At 33.0% G+C, this 15,867-nt stretch overlaps 2 protein-coding genes across 4 annotated transcripts; both read right to left on the bottom strand.

The window, feature by feature from the left end:
- Positions 1–517: 517 nt before the first annotated feature.
- Positions 518–3,888, bottom strand: LOC106772940 (ruvB-like protein 1). Its single transcript, XM_014659585.2, has 12 exons — positions 3,727–3,888; positions 3,452–3,640; positions 3,201–3,332; positions 2,967–3,116; positions 2,639–2,794; positions 2,350–2,484; positions 2,081–2,146; positions 1,892–1,998; positions 1,408–1,507; positions 1,236–1,327; positions 1,090–1,159; positions 518–993 (listed from the first exon to the last, which is right to left on the bottom strand). Exons 1-12 carry the CDS (start codon positions 3,814–3,816, stop codon positions 904–906), a joined length of 1,377 nt encoding a protein of 458 aa, XP_014515071.1. The 5' UTR covers positions 3,817–3,888; the 3' UTR covers positions 518–903.
- A 979-nt stretch (positions 3,889–4,867) lies between these two features.
- On the bottom strand, positions 4,868–11,522 carry LOC106774327 (malonate--CoA ligase). 3 transcript variants are annotated; one of them, XM_014661281.2, is made up of 17 exons: positions 10,939–11,522; positions 9,944–10,116; positions 9,539–9,691; positions 9,224–9,416; positions 9,031–9,122; positions 8,670–8,739; positions 8,480–8,532; positions 8,240–8,347; positions 7,866–7,964; positions 7,611–7,703; positions 7,407–7,484; positions 6,941–7,045; positions 6,497–6,587; positions 6,009–6,082; positions 5,701–5,880; positions 5,268–5,321; positions 4,868–5,154 (listed from the first exon to the last, which is right to left on the bottom strand). In XM_014661281.2, the coding sequence occupies exons 1-17, from the start codon at positions 11,105–11,107 to the stop codon at positions 5,110–5,112; spliced, it is 1,830 nt and encodes a 609-aa protein (XP_014516767.1). In that variant the 5' UTR covers positions 11,108–11,522; the 3' UTR covers positions 4,868–5,109. The 3 variants fall into 3 exon arrangements, with proteins under 3 accessions (XP_014516767.1, XP_022641868.1, XP_014516768.1); XM_022786147.1 differs by having other exon boundaries at positions 10,971–11,081; XM_014661282.2 differs by lacking the exon at positions 10,939–11,522 and adding an exon at positions 10,335–10,656.
- Between the last annotated feature and the right edge of the window lie 4,345 nt (positions 11,523–15,867).

Genomic DNA, 15,867 nt, shown 5'->3' with positions numbered 1-15,867 from the left:
CAAATTAAAATTTTCATTATAATATAAATTAATCATTTAAGGTAATATTGTAACTATGTATTTACCTTTATGAATATATTAGAATATTTACTTTATATTTTTCTTTTTAAACTAGTTTTTATAAAAAAAAGATATACATTAAAAATATCTTTTATATAAAACTAAAATATATTTATTTTTTATTTATTTAAACTTGAAAATTAAAAAATATTATAAATATTTAATATTCTAACACATTTTACTTTATGTAGAGTGCATGAATAAAATAATAAAAGAAAATTCTCCAAATTATATCTCTTATATTCCACAATCCAAAATTCTAACAGGCAATAACTCAAGTTAGAATTTTAATATTTAAAACACAATTAGAATAAAACGAGCCCATAAATTTCAATTAGAACAGCAAGTAAACAATAAATAGACAGATACATTCCTAGATATATATATATACACATTTATATATTAATTTAGCGAAAATATTCCAAAATATTCCAAAAGCCAGCAGAAAGTTGTAGAATTGAGGGGATAGAAGTTAATTAATACCATTTCGTCCGATGAACAGAAGTGAATTTTGAAGTGCAGAAGAAAAAGAATCGAAAACATAGGGGAAATAAACTGCCTCGTTACATTCCATGTCGCCTTTCTGTTTTCAGTTGTCAAAACATACAAAAAAAAAATCTTAAAACGATTTCAGCAAAAAAATTACAGCACACTTTAACCCTTTGATTCTAATGCAGTGACTCGTTTTCTTGTCTCAGGTTTCTGCTACCATCAATAATACCCAGATGAATTCTATGAACCAATTGTCTCGGATCATGCAGGAGACAGCAGAGAAGCAACAAGCAAACCGGTTGTAATTAAAATCCAACCACCAGCTCTTGCAACAGTTTGAAAATAATAATCTTACGAAATGTATTTCTCCTGCTGCTCTTGAAGTAACCTGGCAGATGATTTGGCATCCAAATATAGCGAACAAACCTCTTCAAGATCCGCCTATAAATATCAAACAATATTAATAATTCCTTAAGTTGGAGATAAGCACGTAGTGAACATTATTTCAAATGCTGACATTCATTATTTCATTATTACCTTGCATATATTGTCTCTGCCATTCATTTTTGCTACAATGCTGGCAGGTGATAACAGCTGAACTGCATGCCTGATAAGCAAGCAACAGGTGTAAGAAACATAAGGAAAAGCATAGGATAGGAGAACAGACAATCTAGAGTGCAGACCTTAAAGATGTTCGTTGTCCAATTTCCCCAAGGAAAGCTAAACTCTCGTCATCCACAACCAGTTCCTCCACTTGAGCACGGATAGCTAGAATCTGTTCCACAGATAAGTAGCATGTATGTTTGGACATCAAATCTTGAAAGTATATCGAAAGAAATATAAAGGTCATACTACCTGTATCATTTCAGCAGGACCATAGATTTGTGTTCGAATGATCACCAACCGATCCAGTAGGTCAACAGGTATGCCGTGAGGACTGCTCATATCAGTCCCTCTGTATAAAAGAAGCAGGCAATAATGCTCAAATTTAGCAAGGTGAGATAATTAAAATCCAACCATACCAATCTAACAACTGATCTATATGACCATTTACGTCAAATTGTCAATTCCCTAAACATCAATGAGGGTCTACAAACAGACGCTTATTTTCCAATCTTTACTAGTGACAAGCATTAAAGTCTTATATGGCCGAGAGTTAAACTCAATATCAAGGAGTTATTTCAAAAAACTGACAAAGATAAGACCCACCCATGGTCGGACCTGCTATGATAAAAATACGCCAAGAATGACTAGCTACCAATCACCACACTGCATTCATTTGATTTATCAAAATTTACCATAGACCAAAACATTAAAAACAACATTATTTTCATCGTACCTTACATTACATATTCCTCTATTAGTAGCAAATATTACTATTGGAGATAGGGAGCTCTCTAAAGCACGATTCAAATACGAAAAACATTCCATGTCTAACATATGAACCTGCAAAGAAGCATTAATACTTAATTATTTAGATGCATTAGTAATGCACTAATTAGTTAGTGAGAAGTTTAGTGACAGTCACCTCATCGATAAATAGAACTCCGGGCACAAGCTCTGCCACACCTTCGTCAATATATCGATTGACAACCTGTCACCAACAAAAACAGTTACCCTCTTGTTTCCATATTATCCCCGCTTTTCTTTTACCTTTGGTTTTTTCTGGTTATAACTCACTAGTATAATCTTATCAATCACCATTTTCAATTTACGTATAAAACATCTGAAACAATAGTTAATCCAATGACAGTTAAATAATAGACTAGAAACTTGTATCAGAAGTTCTGAAAACACCTTGTTAATTTCTTGTCTCAACTTGTCGGTGATTTCTGTTTTCCTGGGTTTCATCATCTGACCCATAAGAGACAGAATATCTTGTCCCCCTTGAGGTCGTGCATTGGCAGCATCCAGATCATGCAAGGTTACATCCTTTAAGAAGCAATTCAAATCACAAGCGATCAGATATATACATACATATATATATATATATATATATATATATATATATATATATATATATATAATACTGAAATAGAAAATTTTAGGCATTACATTGATACAAAACTGGTTTCAAATTAAATACCTGAACAATCTCCTTTTTCTTGTGCACCTCTCCCTTGGGAAGTGGAACATACTCTTCTGCCTCAAGGTCAAACTCTGTAGCAAAAGCATCACTTCGACCCACCCTTTTTACAGCGCCACTATTTGCCTCAATGTATATAACATCCCCAACAGCTACCTGCACCACGTATGCAGAAGTCCCAAATCAAAAGCATCACATATTTGTTCAAACAAATATAACATACCTTTAAAAATAAAACAGCCCCATACAAAATAAACCAAATAAATTTATAAATAACTAATTTACACATGGCAGCACACAAATAGCGAGAGGAAATCATAAACCTCACCTTTTCCTTTATCAAGGCATCATATATGGTAGGATCCAACTTGAGTTGCTTGGTTCCTTTCACTGTCTTCAATCCAATTATCACATGGCTAATACTTTTACCATAACCACCTGATACACTCTCAGTTTCTTCGGGAGTGAGCTCAGTTACCTTACACAAGACCAGCAAAAATATCAACAACAATATTTACAATGCACAACCAGTTTTGATGAGAGACAGCAGATACAAACTCACCTCTCCTTCATACACTTCCTTGTTTTCCTTTATACGCAGACCAATGGCCCGTCGAAAATTTTCCATGAGAACCTCAGTCTTCTTCACCTCTGAGGAGTACACTTCAGAGCCAACCATTGGACAGAATGGCACCTGCAGAGTGGCATAAACCTTACTAACAGTGACAAGAAAGCTAAAGACACTAACAGCATTGTCTCTTTTTCTCAAGAAAAACAAAAAAAAAAAAAACAGCAGAAGAATGAGTGTTGAACCTTGGTGCCAAGCTCTTGGCTTATCCCAAGTGCCAGTGCAGTCTTTCCGGTTCCAGGTGGTCCGGCGAGAAGGAGTGCACGGCCGGCCATCTTCTTCTGGCGAATCATGTCGACCACGAGACCGGAAGCTTCTCTGGCTTCAACTTGGCCGACGAAGCCAGCGGCAAAACGCGATGCTTTTCCAGTCGGCTGAACAACAATAATCAAACTAAAATTGAAACTGAAAATTGCAGACCTAACACAGAAGAGGAGAAGAAAGAGGAAGGAGAAGGAACCTCGAGCCCTAGGCCTTTGATGTGAGTATGAGTAGCAACACGCTGTTTCTTGGTCGTAGACTGAACCTCTTCTATTTTCATCTTCTCCATTTCTCTCTCTCAGGTTTTGCACTTTGCAGCAGCGGGCACAGAGCAACAGCAAGAAACCAAACAACACCTTTGAAATGAAAACAAAGGAAAAACAACACGAATTCACTGGGCCATGGACTAACCCAGGCCCATTTACATAAACCGGCATTTCTCTATTTTTTTTTTCTTTTCTCCCTAAACCTCTGCACATTTCTTCCCGCATTCACGTCTTTTTAAAATACCAAAATTATCCTCTCGTAATTTAAAAAATCTTATATCTCATTCTTTTGTGTTCTAATTGATTTCAAAATTTATTGGAAATTTTTTTCTTAAGTAAATTTTGAAATTTATTGAAATTTTTCTTTTAACATATTTTAAAATTCGTTTAAACTTTTGTAAAAAATTTCAATATAATTATTTTAAAATATGTTGAAAGATTTTTTTTTTATAAATTTTAAAATTCGTTAAAAAATAACATAATCCCAAAATTATTTTAAATTGTGAAAGTACAGGATTAGATGTATGGAGGTGTACAATGACACAACTAATATTTTTATGTTACTGGAAGCTTCTTCATGGCCCTCCATATAATTACTTTTTAAATTACACAATAATGTGATTCCAAAAGTTTATAATGACACTTAACTATTTTATATTTATTTCTCAATATTCTTTTTTAGTTTTTATATTATTTTAAAATACAAAAATTTCCTATTTTATAACTATTTTACCTTTTTAATATTTATTAAATAAATATAAATATGTTGTGTTACCGTTATTCCCACAAAAATATGTAAAATAAAAGCTTTTAACTGTAAAATAATGATATTTGAACACAATCCTTTCATTTAACATAAAAATAAAATAATTATAAAAAATAAACTTCTATATTTATAAAGAATCCATTATTAACATGAACAACATATATTATTAACAATTTCCATAGAATCCTTTCAATAACCCATTTCATTTTACAATAGAAATATACTTAGATACTGAAAGATAAATAAAGAGAATACTAAATGATGAAGTGAATAGCTAAACATTACATTTTTCTTTACTTATAATGAATGTTTTTCATTAAATACATTCAATCAATCACCTTCATAAATAAAACTAAATTGCTATCCTTAATGATTATTTTCTTTTCTTTTATCTACCCCTCATAAAACTTATTGAACTTAATAAATGAGAAAATACAAAGGTTTCTATTTCAATAAATAATTGGTGAAATTTTATTTGAGATTTCCACTATCTTAAAAAACTGGCTTTAGAACATTAAACTTTGAGCAGTGAATAAAGCTCAAATGGTGTTCAGTGTTCTGAAACCACCAGCTTCTTCAGCTCCTTTTTATTTATCTGAAATTTCACAGGAGAAACAGTTAATTAGTTTTCCATCCCAAAAGACATGTCAAGGTGAAAAAAATGGAAATTCTGTCGATAAGAACAAAATAGAAACAAAAGTAAATTACCTTCCCCATGGCATTACGAGGGAGTTTTTCCCACAGGATTAATTTAGTTGGAATCTGACAAAAATAAAAAAATTATCAGAAAGCAAAGTAATTAGCAGCAAAGAAAACACCAACAAAAAACAGATATGGTGCATTTTAATTGTTTGGTTAGTATGAGAAATAGTCAAGAAATAAACGAAGTGCATTTGAATTTTTAGAATAATTTGCCATCATGTGATACATAGTTTAAGATTTTCTGTTTTGACCTTTGGAACCTATCTTGCATATCTTATACATAAATAAAATGTTCTAAATCAATCCCACAAAATTGTCTATTTTGTATGATGAGGTTTGTATTTACTTACATACTATAAATTGGTCTTATAATTGGTATTATTTTTAGTCGATGTAAAACTTTCAAACATAAAAATAAACAATGGTTATGCTATCATACCTTGTAAGGTGCAATTTTGTCTTTGGCCCAGGTAGATAATTCTTCTAGGCTTAGAGCAGGCTTTGATTCTTGATCTCTCTTCTCTTTAACGTCAGGATGTAGCACAACGATTGCACCTACAATCTCTCCATAGTCGTTGTCTGGTAATCCTAAAATGCAGCATTCTAAGATAGCTGGATGCTGCAAAAAATGTTCTGATTGTGAATATCCATATATTCAACACTTCCATGGAGGAAAAAAAAAATGTAACAGATACATGGGGTTGATAACACCTAGCAACCCATAATGAGGAAATGGTAGCAACTTGCCTCTATGATAACTGATTCAATTTCCAATGCAGACAGCTTATAGCCACCAGCCTTGATTATATCAGCATTAGTACCTGTTAGAAACACGTAGAGAATGTACACAACGTTATTTTTAGTTTTATTTCCATCACAAGCTTTTACTATAATGTTCTGTTCTAGGTATCTTATTGTTTATGCACAGTCAATGAAGATGAAATAGTTAAGTACTACTCATGCATGTCCAAATAAAAATATTAGGAAAAAACAGATTTCTGGCTATCAGTCATTAGGGACGAATGATTTTGACAAACAGGTACACAAATTTAAGCATGTTTTTTTTCTCTTACTTTTGTTGTGATATTTGTTTTGGAAAAATGAAAATCACTTGGGCAAATCTAGAAAATTTCAAAATTGGATATGTAACTATTAAGGCATGAGAATCGTCCTACTTGATGCACTCAAAGTTCTCACTTTTATGAGCATACGTAGAGAAATTTAAATTTCCTTACGTCCTAAAATGATGTAATATCCGTCTTCATCTGTAGTAACTGCATCTCCAGTCTTAAAGAATCCATCATCAGTAAACGATTCCTTCGTCACCTGCAAGGATATATGAAAATTTCTCAGAAGTAGGTATGATATCCTTTTCACCATTCCCTATATTAGGAATCTTGGACTTTTGGTTACTGAAATAATATTCTATTCATTTACTGTGTTCAATCTTTAGCATTTTGGAACTCGTGTTACTCAAATAATTGCTTACAGCCTGTCGGTAACAGATTGTTGTGGGGCATAACAGGAAAATATTGTAGCATAATGTACATAAATCATCATGTAATGCATTATTTATACCTCATTAACAGTTTGGAGGAGCATAAAAAGTAAAAGGAACAGGTAAAAATTATTACTAAATGGTGATTTCTGAATCACTAAATAGAAGAACTTGAAAGTACCTCAGGAAGTTTATAATATTCTTTAAACAATGAAGGGCTCTTAACGCAAAGCTCGCCCATTGCAGTGTTGTCATCCTCACCATCTTCTTCTGCAATGATCTTGACCTGTCAAGCAGACAGAAATGTCAGCCTTAAAATTCCATAGGGTGTTTTTTTCACATTGAGTGTCCATAACACTTGAGACAACAACTCCAGGTTTTTAGTACAAATCTCATAGTATGCCAAATTAAACTTTGAACGTGTCCTTCAAGTTTCAGTCATATACCACTTCATTCAGTGTTTAGAACAATAAGTTTAGTTTCCTTAACCTGATTTGAAACTTGACCCAGATCATTAGTTATTAAAGTCTCTACAGTGTATTTTAGGCTATCTGATCAAGTAAAAAGATTATGCAGTAGTAGAATGAGAGATAAAACAGCCAATTTTCGATGGTAAGTAGCAGAGAACGGCGTCAAGATCAACTAACCTCTATTCCAGGAAATGGTTTGCCCACAGTTCCTGGCTTGCGCTCACCTTTCAATGGATTTGACAATGCCATAACAAACTAGAAACATTAACATAATACCATAAGATTCTTCTAAGAAGATCATTGTAAATTGAATAAGAAAACTATTAAAATATATACATGATTCAGTACAAAGTTGAAGGACTTCAACTAAAGATTACTTACTTCAGTCATGCCATATCGTTCCAATAAGCGATGCCCAGTGATGGCTTCCCATTCTTGCATAACAGGTAGTGGAAGTGCAGAGGACCCACACATCTGAATATTAACATGACAATATATCAGATCTCTAATACTGAATCGGTAGTCAATATCCGTGCATGCCAATTTTCAACACTACTGAGTTACATATTAAAAATTGAAGAACAAACCATTACTTTAAAATTGTTCAACACATGCTACTGTGACTCTGTTTCTTACCATAAGACGCAAGTTATTTGCGGCAGATGCTGAAACATGTTTAAGCTCAGAATCCATTGCATTATAACCTTGTATCAATCGGGCATAGATAGTTGGAACCTTCATTTAAAAAATGATTAAAGTATAATAAGATCACCCATTCTCATCATAGCAAATACGGTCAATAGCAAATAGTGTACAAATGAATTCTAAATGAACAAACTGTGCATAGCATAGTTCATAACATAGAACACCATCAAATGGCCTACAATATATAGATGCTATTTTTGTATGTTTATATATGTAAACGTTATTTTCTCAGCCAAGGTACCATGAGAATGAAACACGTGATATATTATTTATATGAGAGCAATGCTAATAAGAATTATACTTACTCCAGTGAACACGGTTATAGCATCGTCAGCCTTAGAACCATCAGTTGGATATGACTCACGCCATCTCTGCCAAACTCCCCTCACACTAAATTTTGGCAAAAACTCAACCTTCAACAACACAATAGATTATTAGCCACATAAATTTGTTTAAAATGGATACTATCTATTTTGAAGATAAGTTAAGATTTTTATTTTCTAGTTGTCTATTCTTTGGAAGCACAAGTGAAGAGAGTATCTTACCGAGGAACCTGCATAGAGAGGGGCCATTAAACCATTGAAAAGCCCATGAACATGTATACCATATACGTTAAGGATTGACATAATAAAGATATCCCAAATCATATTTTTGCAAACATACTAAAGATGATATTATGTTTCAAATAATTTGAAAATTATTGAACAATGTATACAAAGAAACTTTCAAGGATATGATGTAGTGGTAGACAATGCAGAAACTTGTCAGCAGACGTGTACTCCCATGATTTTGCCAAAGTTTGGACCTAAAATCAAAGCCAGAATTAAAAAAAAAAAAAAAATATATATATATATATATATATATATATATATATATATATATTTACAAAGTAAATAACAAGGTGAGTCTGACTGACAAGCTGAAGTCAACAGGGATTATATATTAAAAATCATAAACAGTATTTCATTGATGTGTTGATAATACCCAATTTGCTCAATCACAGAGCCCGTGTTCAGGAAGAGGATTTTATTTTAGTAGATAATGAAACTTTCAATTCTATGTAATAAACGTAACAAGAGATAAACATGGAGCATACCTGGGAAATGATGCTTCTGTGTGTATGAACAACTCCCTTAGGTTTACCTGTAGTCCCACTGGTGTACAAAATCAGTGCTGGATCATCTTCACCTATGCCAAAGGATATGAAAAACAAAGAAAGAAATGTCAACAGATTGCTGGTGAAAGACTCTACCGAATCCATTTATAAAAGCTGAAACTAATTTTCTTACTTGATCCTCCTATGATATCATCCAAGAAAACCCTGTCTTCTTGAATTTTCCCATTCTGTGAGTGTCCATTTCTGCTTTTCTCTGAAGAAATGTTGACAACAGATGGAAGATGAAAAAACTTGGAAGAGCTTTTATTGGCTACGCTTTGCATTAATTCATTATGCTCTTCAGTACTCAGTACTGCAGATATATCCTACAGCCATATTATATCAAACTTCTATTAAGATTTAATCCACAAAGCAGAAGTAAAGCACGGAGGTGGTGTAGAATAATTAAATAGCTAAGTTAAAAAAGGAAAGAGACTCCAACACATACCGAATTATCAATCACATACAAGAGCTCTACTTCTGGATAGCTGGTTGCAAGGGGAACAGCAACACCTCCGCTAAGCCAAATCCCAATTATTCCAGCAACAAATTCAGCAGAGGGTTTGGCTACAATTCCTATTCGAGCTCCACCAAGATTTCCCTGGGTTTTGATACCACTTAGAATTTAGTCAACATTTTAAACATATTCACAAATGTAGTACGACACACAAATGCCAAGCAACAGACGAAATTTTTTGTTAATCTTCCATTTTTAGCAGATCTGAATAGAATAAAAAAACTGCTTTCTTATTGAGAACATGATGCCACCTACTTTCAAGCTTTTTCTTAGTTTCCCCTGTGAAGGCTTTGTTCTAGCAACAGAATAGCAAGGGAATTGTAAGGGGTAACTCACCTCCAGTGCATCACTGGCAGCACACAAGAGATTAGATATCTGCTGTGCTGATGATAGGAGTTCCTTGTAACTATAACTCTTCTGATCAGCTCTGATAGCAACATTTTCATGAACTGCAGGTTCTTGCCTAGCAATTGCTTTCACCACCTCCATTAATGTAGCAGGTGCAGAAGCTATATAAAAGGAAGAAACAGTCAAAGAACATTTACCGATAGATTTAGTAGACATTAAATAAATTCCACTTGATGTAAACTACTGAACAACCATAATATCAGTTTGGTTTTTTTCCTGAAGTGACTACATATAATCACAAGCAAGATGATCCTTCTAAACTTCCAAGCACAGCAACATCACTATCATAAGGTCATAATTCATAACAAGTCAAGATAACCTCAATTTTCGTGTTTAAAGCTCCTGATCTTCCTGGACACCAACATGTTTAGACCCAAGGTCCATAAAGCAATAACCAGGTTTTCACGGTACTATGCAACGCTATTACTTCACCAATAATTAGAAGATACAAAGCCAAAACGCTGCTTAACATAAACAAGATACTTAGTGAATAGATACTCTTTGCTTTTAATAAAATCCAAACTCCGTGTGCTAATGCATGATGTTAACTAGCAGATAGAATATAAACAAACAGAGTAGAACGCAACAAACAGTTTCCATCAAAAGTTGTACTTCACACCCAGAATACAGTACATTCAGATCAAAATAAAATTAGCTTCGAAAAAAAAAGGAGAGAGAAAGGGAAAAGACACCCTTTACTTTTGCATGCAGTGGTGACATACCACAACAACATATTCCATCAAATTCAAGGTCAAGACAAAATTTTTTTCACGGGTCTAATAACCCAGTTGAAAGAAGAAAAGAAAAAACAAAAACAGTGATCCCATAAGAAAAAAATCCCCAAAAGCAAAAACCTGACGTTCAAAACAGTAAGAAAGTGAATTTGAGTGCGAAGAACCAAACAGAGAGAAAGAGAAACTCACACGAGAGTGGACGAAGGTGAGAGAAAGAGAACCTGGGGAAGGAAACGTGATGTGGGAAAAGAGGGAAAGAAGAGGAAGTTATGAAGGGATGGGCAGAAGAAGAGCGTAGGTGTAGAGGGAGAGGGAGGAGAGTAAGGTGTTTGTTGAAAGCTTTCAATGAGCGACTCATTTAGGTGACTGGTTGATATTGTTACCAGCTAACTGAGCGGTGGAGTTAGGTGGAATGCAAACGGCGTGCTACAAATTCTTTTTTCGCACGTTCGATCTTTTACCACCTTAATTTGTCTTCTTCTAAGTCAAATGTGGCAATTTCCGAGATTGTAACACCCCTTATTCAATTCCAATTCCACCACTGTCTCTTATTTAATATTTCTGGGCTTCCTCTGTTTTGGGGGCTTTCTGCTAATTCTTTCCTGCTTCTGGAGACCCTTTGTTACCATGATTTTAACGTCAACATGATTGTACGTCACACCTTCCAACTTGTTACCACATCTCGTACTTGCGATTGCCTTTTCGATGATAGGATTTTTTGTGGTAGAGAAGCAAAAGATTTCTTTTTCTTCTGTGGTAGGGTTCATCACAGTACACGAACAAAAACTGAAATTTTTTCTTATATATATATAATCAAAAGTACAACAAGAATATACACAAGGATTAGCATAAAACAATACTAATACGTAGGAATGGATGTGTATAATCGAAGACGAGCCCACCAAATTTTAATTTTATTAAATGAATAAAATAATAGTGGGTCACACTGACATTCACATGCCTTTATTTTGACCCGCAAGATTTGATCTTTTTTTTATGTGGGTAGTCTTCCATTAGATTTTTCGAGATTTGGACAAGTGTGTTATACTTATTTTACTGGTTTTTTTTATTTTTTGGTTTGTTTCTTATACGATCTATTCAGGTAAAAATTCAAAATAACATTAAATAAAGGTTGTCCCAAATGTTAGGTGTTCAGTGGTCGAAACGATATTTCATGTTTGATCATTTGCAGAAGTTACTGAAAGAAGGTTCGTGGCTTGTGTTAATGTATCTTTCATGCAATTCTGCAATAAAAAATGCAGAAGAAAGAAGCATGTGCAGAAGTGATTCCATTTTTTTAAGCCTTTGTGTCAGTTTGCTATTCTATAGCTTCTCGCGACTAGAAGGGCCCAAAATGTCTGACCCCAAAAGCAATAGGTTCTAAAATGTGGTTGCAAATCTCAATGCTTATCTACCACGTCATTAAGGAGTAGTTAGCGTAGAGAATACAATGAACTTTTTCGGATTATCTCGTGTTGGTAGAGACAGATTGAAGGGGTTATTTAGTGATTGCCATTCACAATATCATGATCCATTTTTTTAAGAAGCCGTGTGGAAATTTCAGTTGACTGAAAATTCATAACTTTGATATAACTATTAATTTAAGTATAATTTGTTTCCTTCACTTTTCCTATGTAGTAATGGTAATGGGTTAATAATACAAACAAAAATACAGTTTTTACTTGTAATTTTGTAAGTGTAGCTTTATTTTGTTTTGGTTGTGTACTTAATAGTTTTACCTTGTTTAGCTCTCGATGCATCCAATATAATTGGCGTTGATTTAAATGGCTAGATATTGCAATAGGAACCCAAAACCAATGTTCAAATTATTATATTTGAATAATGATATTTAGATAACATTTTTTTATAACATTTTAATATCATTTACGTGTCATTTTATAATTAGTACAAATTTATTCTACAATTAATAATAATAATTATAAATATCATAATAGATCAATCATTAAATATTATCTACGTATTATTATCTATTATATTTTAGAACACAAAAGTAAGTCAATTGCTACGTTTTCGTCACCTGACACAAATTGTTTCTTGATGTAAAATTCAATGTGGTCACGACCAACAGAACTTTATTAAAAACTCTGAAAATAGGTCCTGTCATAAACATAGAAATATATCTACACAGTAAGACTATACAGTGAGCTATAGACGAAGGACCAACGGTTACCTATCATCGAATCAAACTGTAAGAGTATGAAGAAATTATTTTCCGGATACAGATAAAGTTCCACGTAAAACAATAAAAGATTATAAATTTATATACAAATAAGATATTTCTATTAATAAAAAATCTTTTAAAATAATACTAAAAATAAATCTGTAAGAATTTAATCTAAAATAGATAATATCTTAATGTAAAAATATATATATTTTTAATATAAAACTTATTCTAAAAGTTATATATTTAAATTTAAGACAAATAAGTAAATTATTATATTTAATACTTATTAATTATTTGAATGATCTGATTTTTATTAATTTTAATATTGGAATGTTTTTTAGTGATAATTTTTTAATTTAACTGAACAAACATCTACATCAACAATTATTAAGATCAACATTCAGATATTCAAAATATAAGTATAAGTGACATAATAACCTCAACCTCATAATCTAATAATATAATAATGAAAAATTCTAATAACAAATTGACATGGAAATTAAGCAATGAAATCCTTTGAGAAATAAACTAGGGACGTGTTTGTATCAATTTCGTAATCAATTTCACCTACTGTGTACTCCTTCCAACAAAAATTTTGATTGAAATTCCACTCATTTTAAACAAGACACCCATATCAGAAAGTAAAAGTGCATAGAAAAGCATTTACATGAGCAAAATGACAATGTCTGCTTCCAACCTACCTAAACAAATACCATTAAAGCATTCCAGGGTCAAAAAAGCGACTTTGTATGCTGAGTTGAAGAGAAAATAATGAAACTTTAGTTTCAGCCACACATTTCATCAAACAGCTACAAGGCAAAAAAGGGAAAAATAAATAGCACAAGAACACAACAAAATTGAACAAAAAATGATCACGATGCCTTAACTCTAGCATCTAATGATCATGAAAGTGAAAGAACAATAGCAATTAATTCCTATAATCAAAAGCATAAACAGCACGAAAAGTCTTGGTTGATTCATTTTGTCGAACAATTGCGATACACAAATTTCAGCAGACAAAACATTTAACAAAAGAAAAAGTAAATTTTACGATGGAATTTAATATATTAATTTACCGAATATAGATAAATGTAAAATGAGTTTTACGTATAAACTCACTGTAAAAAATTGATGAAAAAAAATCAAAGTGTGTGGATTATGCAGTGCGTTTTGGGTTCATTAACGAATCAACAATACCATAGAAAATCACGGTCTCAATCAAATATACATTAATAAATTATTTATATAAATTAAGAATAATACTACTTCAAACCTCAAATATAAATAAAATTACCGAAGTATTCATGCAATGGAAATAAAAATAAAAATACTTAACTTCACACTAATTACGAGTATTTAAAAGTTTATTTAATATTCTTAATTTTATAAAATGAAGAAATACATTTTACAAATTATTTTCAATTATACATCTAAATTTTAATAAAAACAAATTTTAAAATAATAATACTAAATAAGTGTGAGTTAGTCAACCTATGTGTGACATCCCAAATATTAGATAAACATACATATAATAGGATTCAACTATTATAGTACGAGAAAGCAGTTAAGAGTTAATAAAGGACAGTATTAAGCATACAGTCATCCAAAATATGGCTGAAATTTAAAAATTGATACAAGTTTAATAATTCTCCCAAAATACATGACCAACTAAAGATTTAAGGATGCCCTAAGAGTATTTCCAAAAATATAGAACATGACAAAACAAAAGCTAGAAAAGATCCTAAGAACTGGAAGTTGTGTCTTCTTCGTTCTCCAATGCTCACTCCAAGGGTACATCATCAGCTACTGCTCACATCCAAAGGATTGGATGATCATCGCAAGGGGGAAAGGCAAGCACATACAACAAATAAATGCAAGGGTAAGCTAGGTATAATAAAATAAAACATGTTATCAATTAATTATGTCAAGCATGTAATGACAATAAAACAACACAAACTGTAACTGAATGCGTTTGATTGATACCAATGACAGACCACGTGATTTGACCGTCCGGACTAGTATGAAATGTCGAGTTCCAGGGGTTTGTGCACTTGTGGTGGCCCTACTGCTTTGCAAAGTCATTGCCGAGGGGTTTCACCCGACCACACACAAGTGTAAGTCCAACCAAACTCATCTTGGCCCATATAAAATGGAGACACCTAAGATTAGGACCTCCTCCTATTCTCACCACATGACTCATCACTCTCTAATTGAGCGTGGATGGTCATTAGAATGTCAAGGTAAACCCCATCCTGAACTCCGGCCATTCATATGATCAATCACGACAAACTACAGTGGCACCACCATGTAACCTTCCTTGAGGATCATGGAATTACGTCCAATAACCATACTTTTACTTCGAAACTTAACTCAACACATGAACCACCAAATACCATGACATTATCTCACTGAATCAATATAAAACAATGTACAAGTAACCCTTCAACTTTACTTTGCATACAAACATATATATAACATTAATTTCACTTCAAAAAAACCACAAACGATCCAAAATCCAATGAACTCATATTTAGACAAGGAAAATGACTTTGAAACCATCACCAACAGTTCCGGAAGGGTCTAAAACCCCCAGAACGACCTAAAGAACGTCCAAAATGGACATTCGGAACCCCCCAAACTATCAAAAACAAAAGCAACAGCAGAAAAGGGCGCCCAACGCCCTTTAAGGGTGCCCGGGCGCCATAATTAAGCTGAAACAGCGTTGAAGGGCGCCCAACGCCTCTCAGGGGCGCCCAGGCGTGGATTCTGCAGATTTTGCAGAACTCACCCACTCTCATTTCGTTTTAGGCCTTTTGGTGGATTTCTAATCATTCTAACTTGAACTTTAGGTGTAGTTAAACTTGTCTAAATGCTTATAAACATTCCTAACCTCAATCCCTAACAACTATGCATAGATTTACACTCAAAAACCT

This window comes from Vigna radiata, chromosome 9 (genome assembly GCF_000741045.1).
Source record: "Vigna radiata var. radiata cultivar VC1973A chromosome 9, Vradiata_ver6, whole genome shotgun sequence".
Lineage (NCBI taxonomy): Eukaryota > Viridiplantae > Streptophyta > Magnoliopsida > Fabales > Fabaceae > Vigna > Vigna radiata.
Note: the sequence above shows the minus strand (reverse complement) of the source record. Positions and strands in the feature narration are given on the sequence as shown.

Excerpts from the sequence above, each read along its gene's own strand:
- LOC106774327 (XM_014661281.2), bottom strand. The coding sequence starts at position 11,107 with ATGAGTCGCTCATTGAAAGCTTTCAACAAACACCTTACTCTCCTCCCT. Across the intron at positions 9,123-9,223 it reads TGATATCATAGGAGGATCAA|GTGAAGATGATCCAGCACTG; the intron begins GTAAGAAAATTA and ends CCTTTGGCATAG. Across the intron at positions 7,485-7,610 it reads AACGATATGGCATGACTGAA|TTTGTTATGGCATTGTCAAA; the intron begins GTAAGTAATCTT and ends TAATGTTTCTAG.
- LOC106772940 (XM_014659585.2), bottom strand. The coding sequence starts at position 3,816 with ATGGAGAAGATGAAAATAGAAGAGGTTCAGTCTACGACCAAGAAACAG. Across the intron at positions 3,641-3,726 it reads TCAAAGGCCTAGGGCTCGAG|CCGACTGGAAAAGCATCGCG; the intron begins GTTCCTTCTCCT and ends ATTGTTGTTCAG. Across the intron at positions 2,147-2,349 it reads TGAGACAAGAAATTAACAAG|GTTGTCAATCGATATATTGA; the intron begins GTGTTTTCAGAA and ends TGTTGGTGACAG.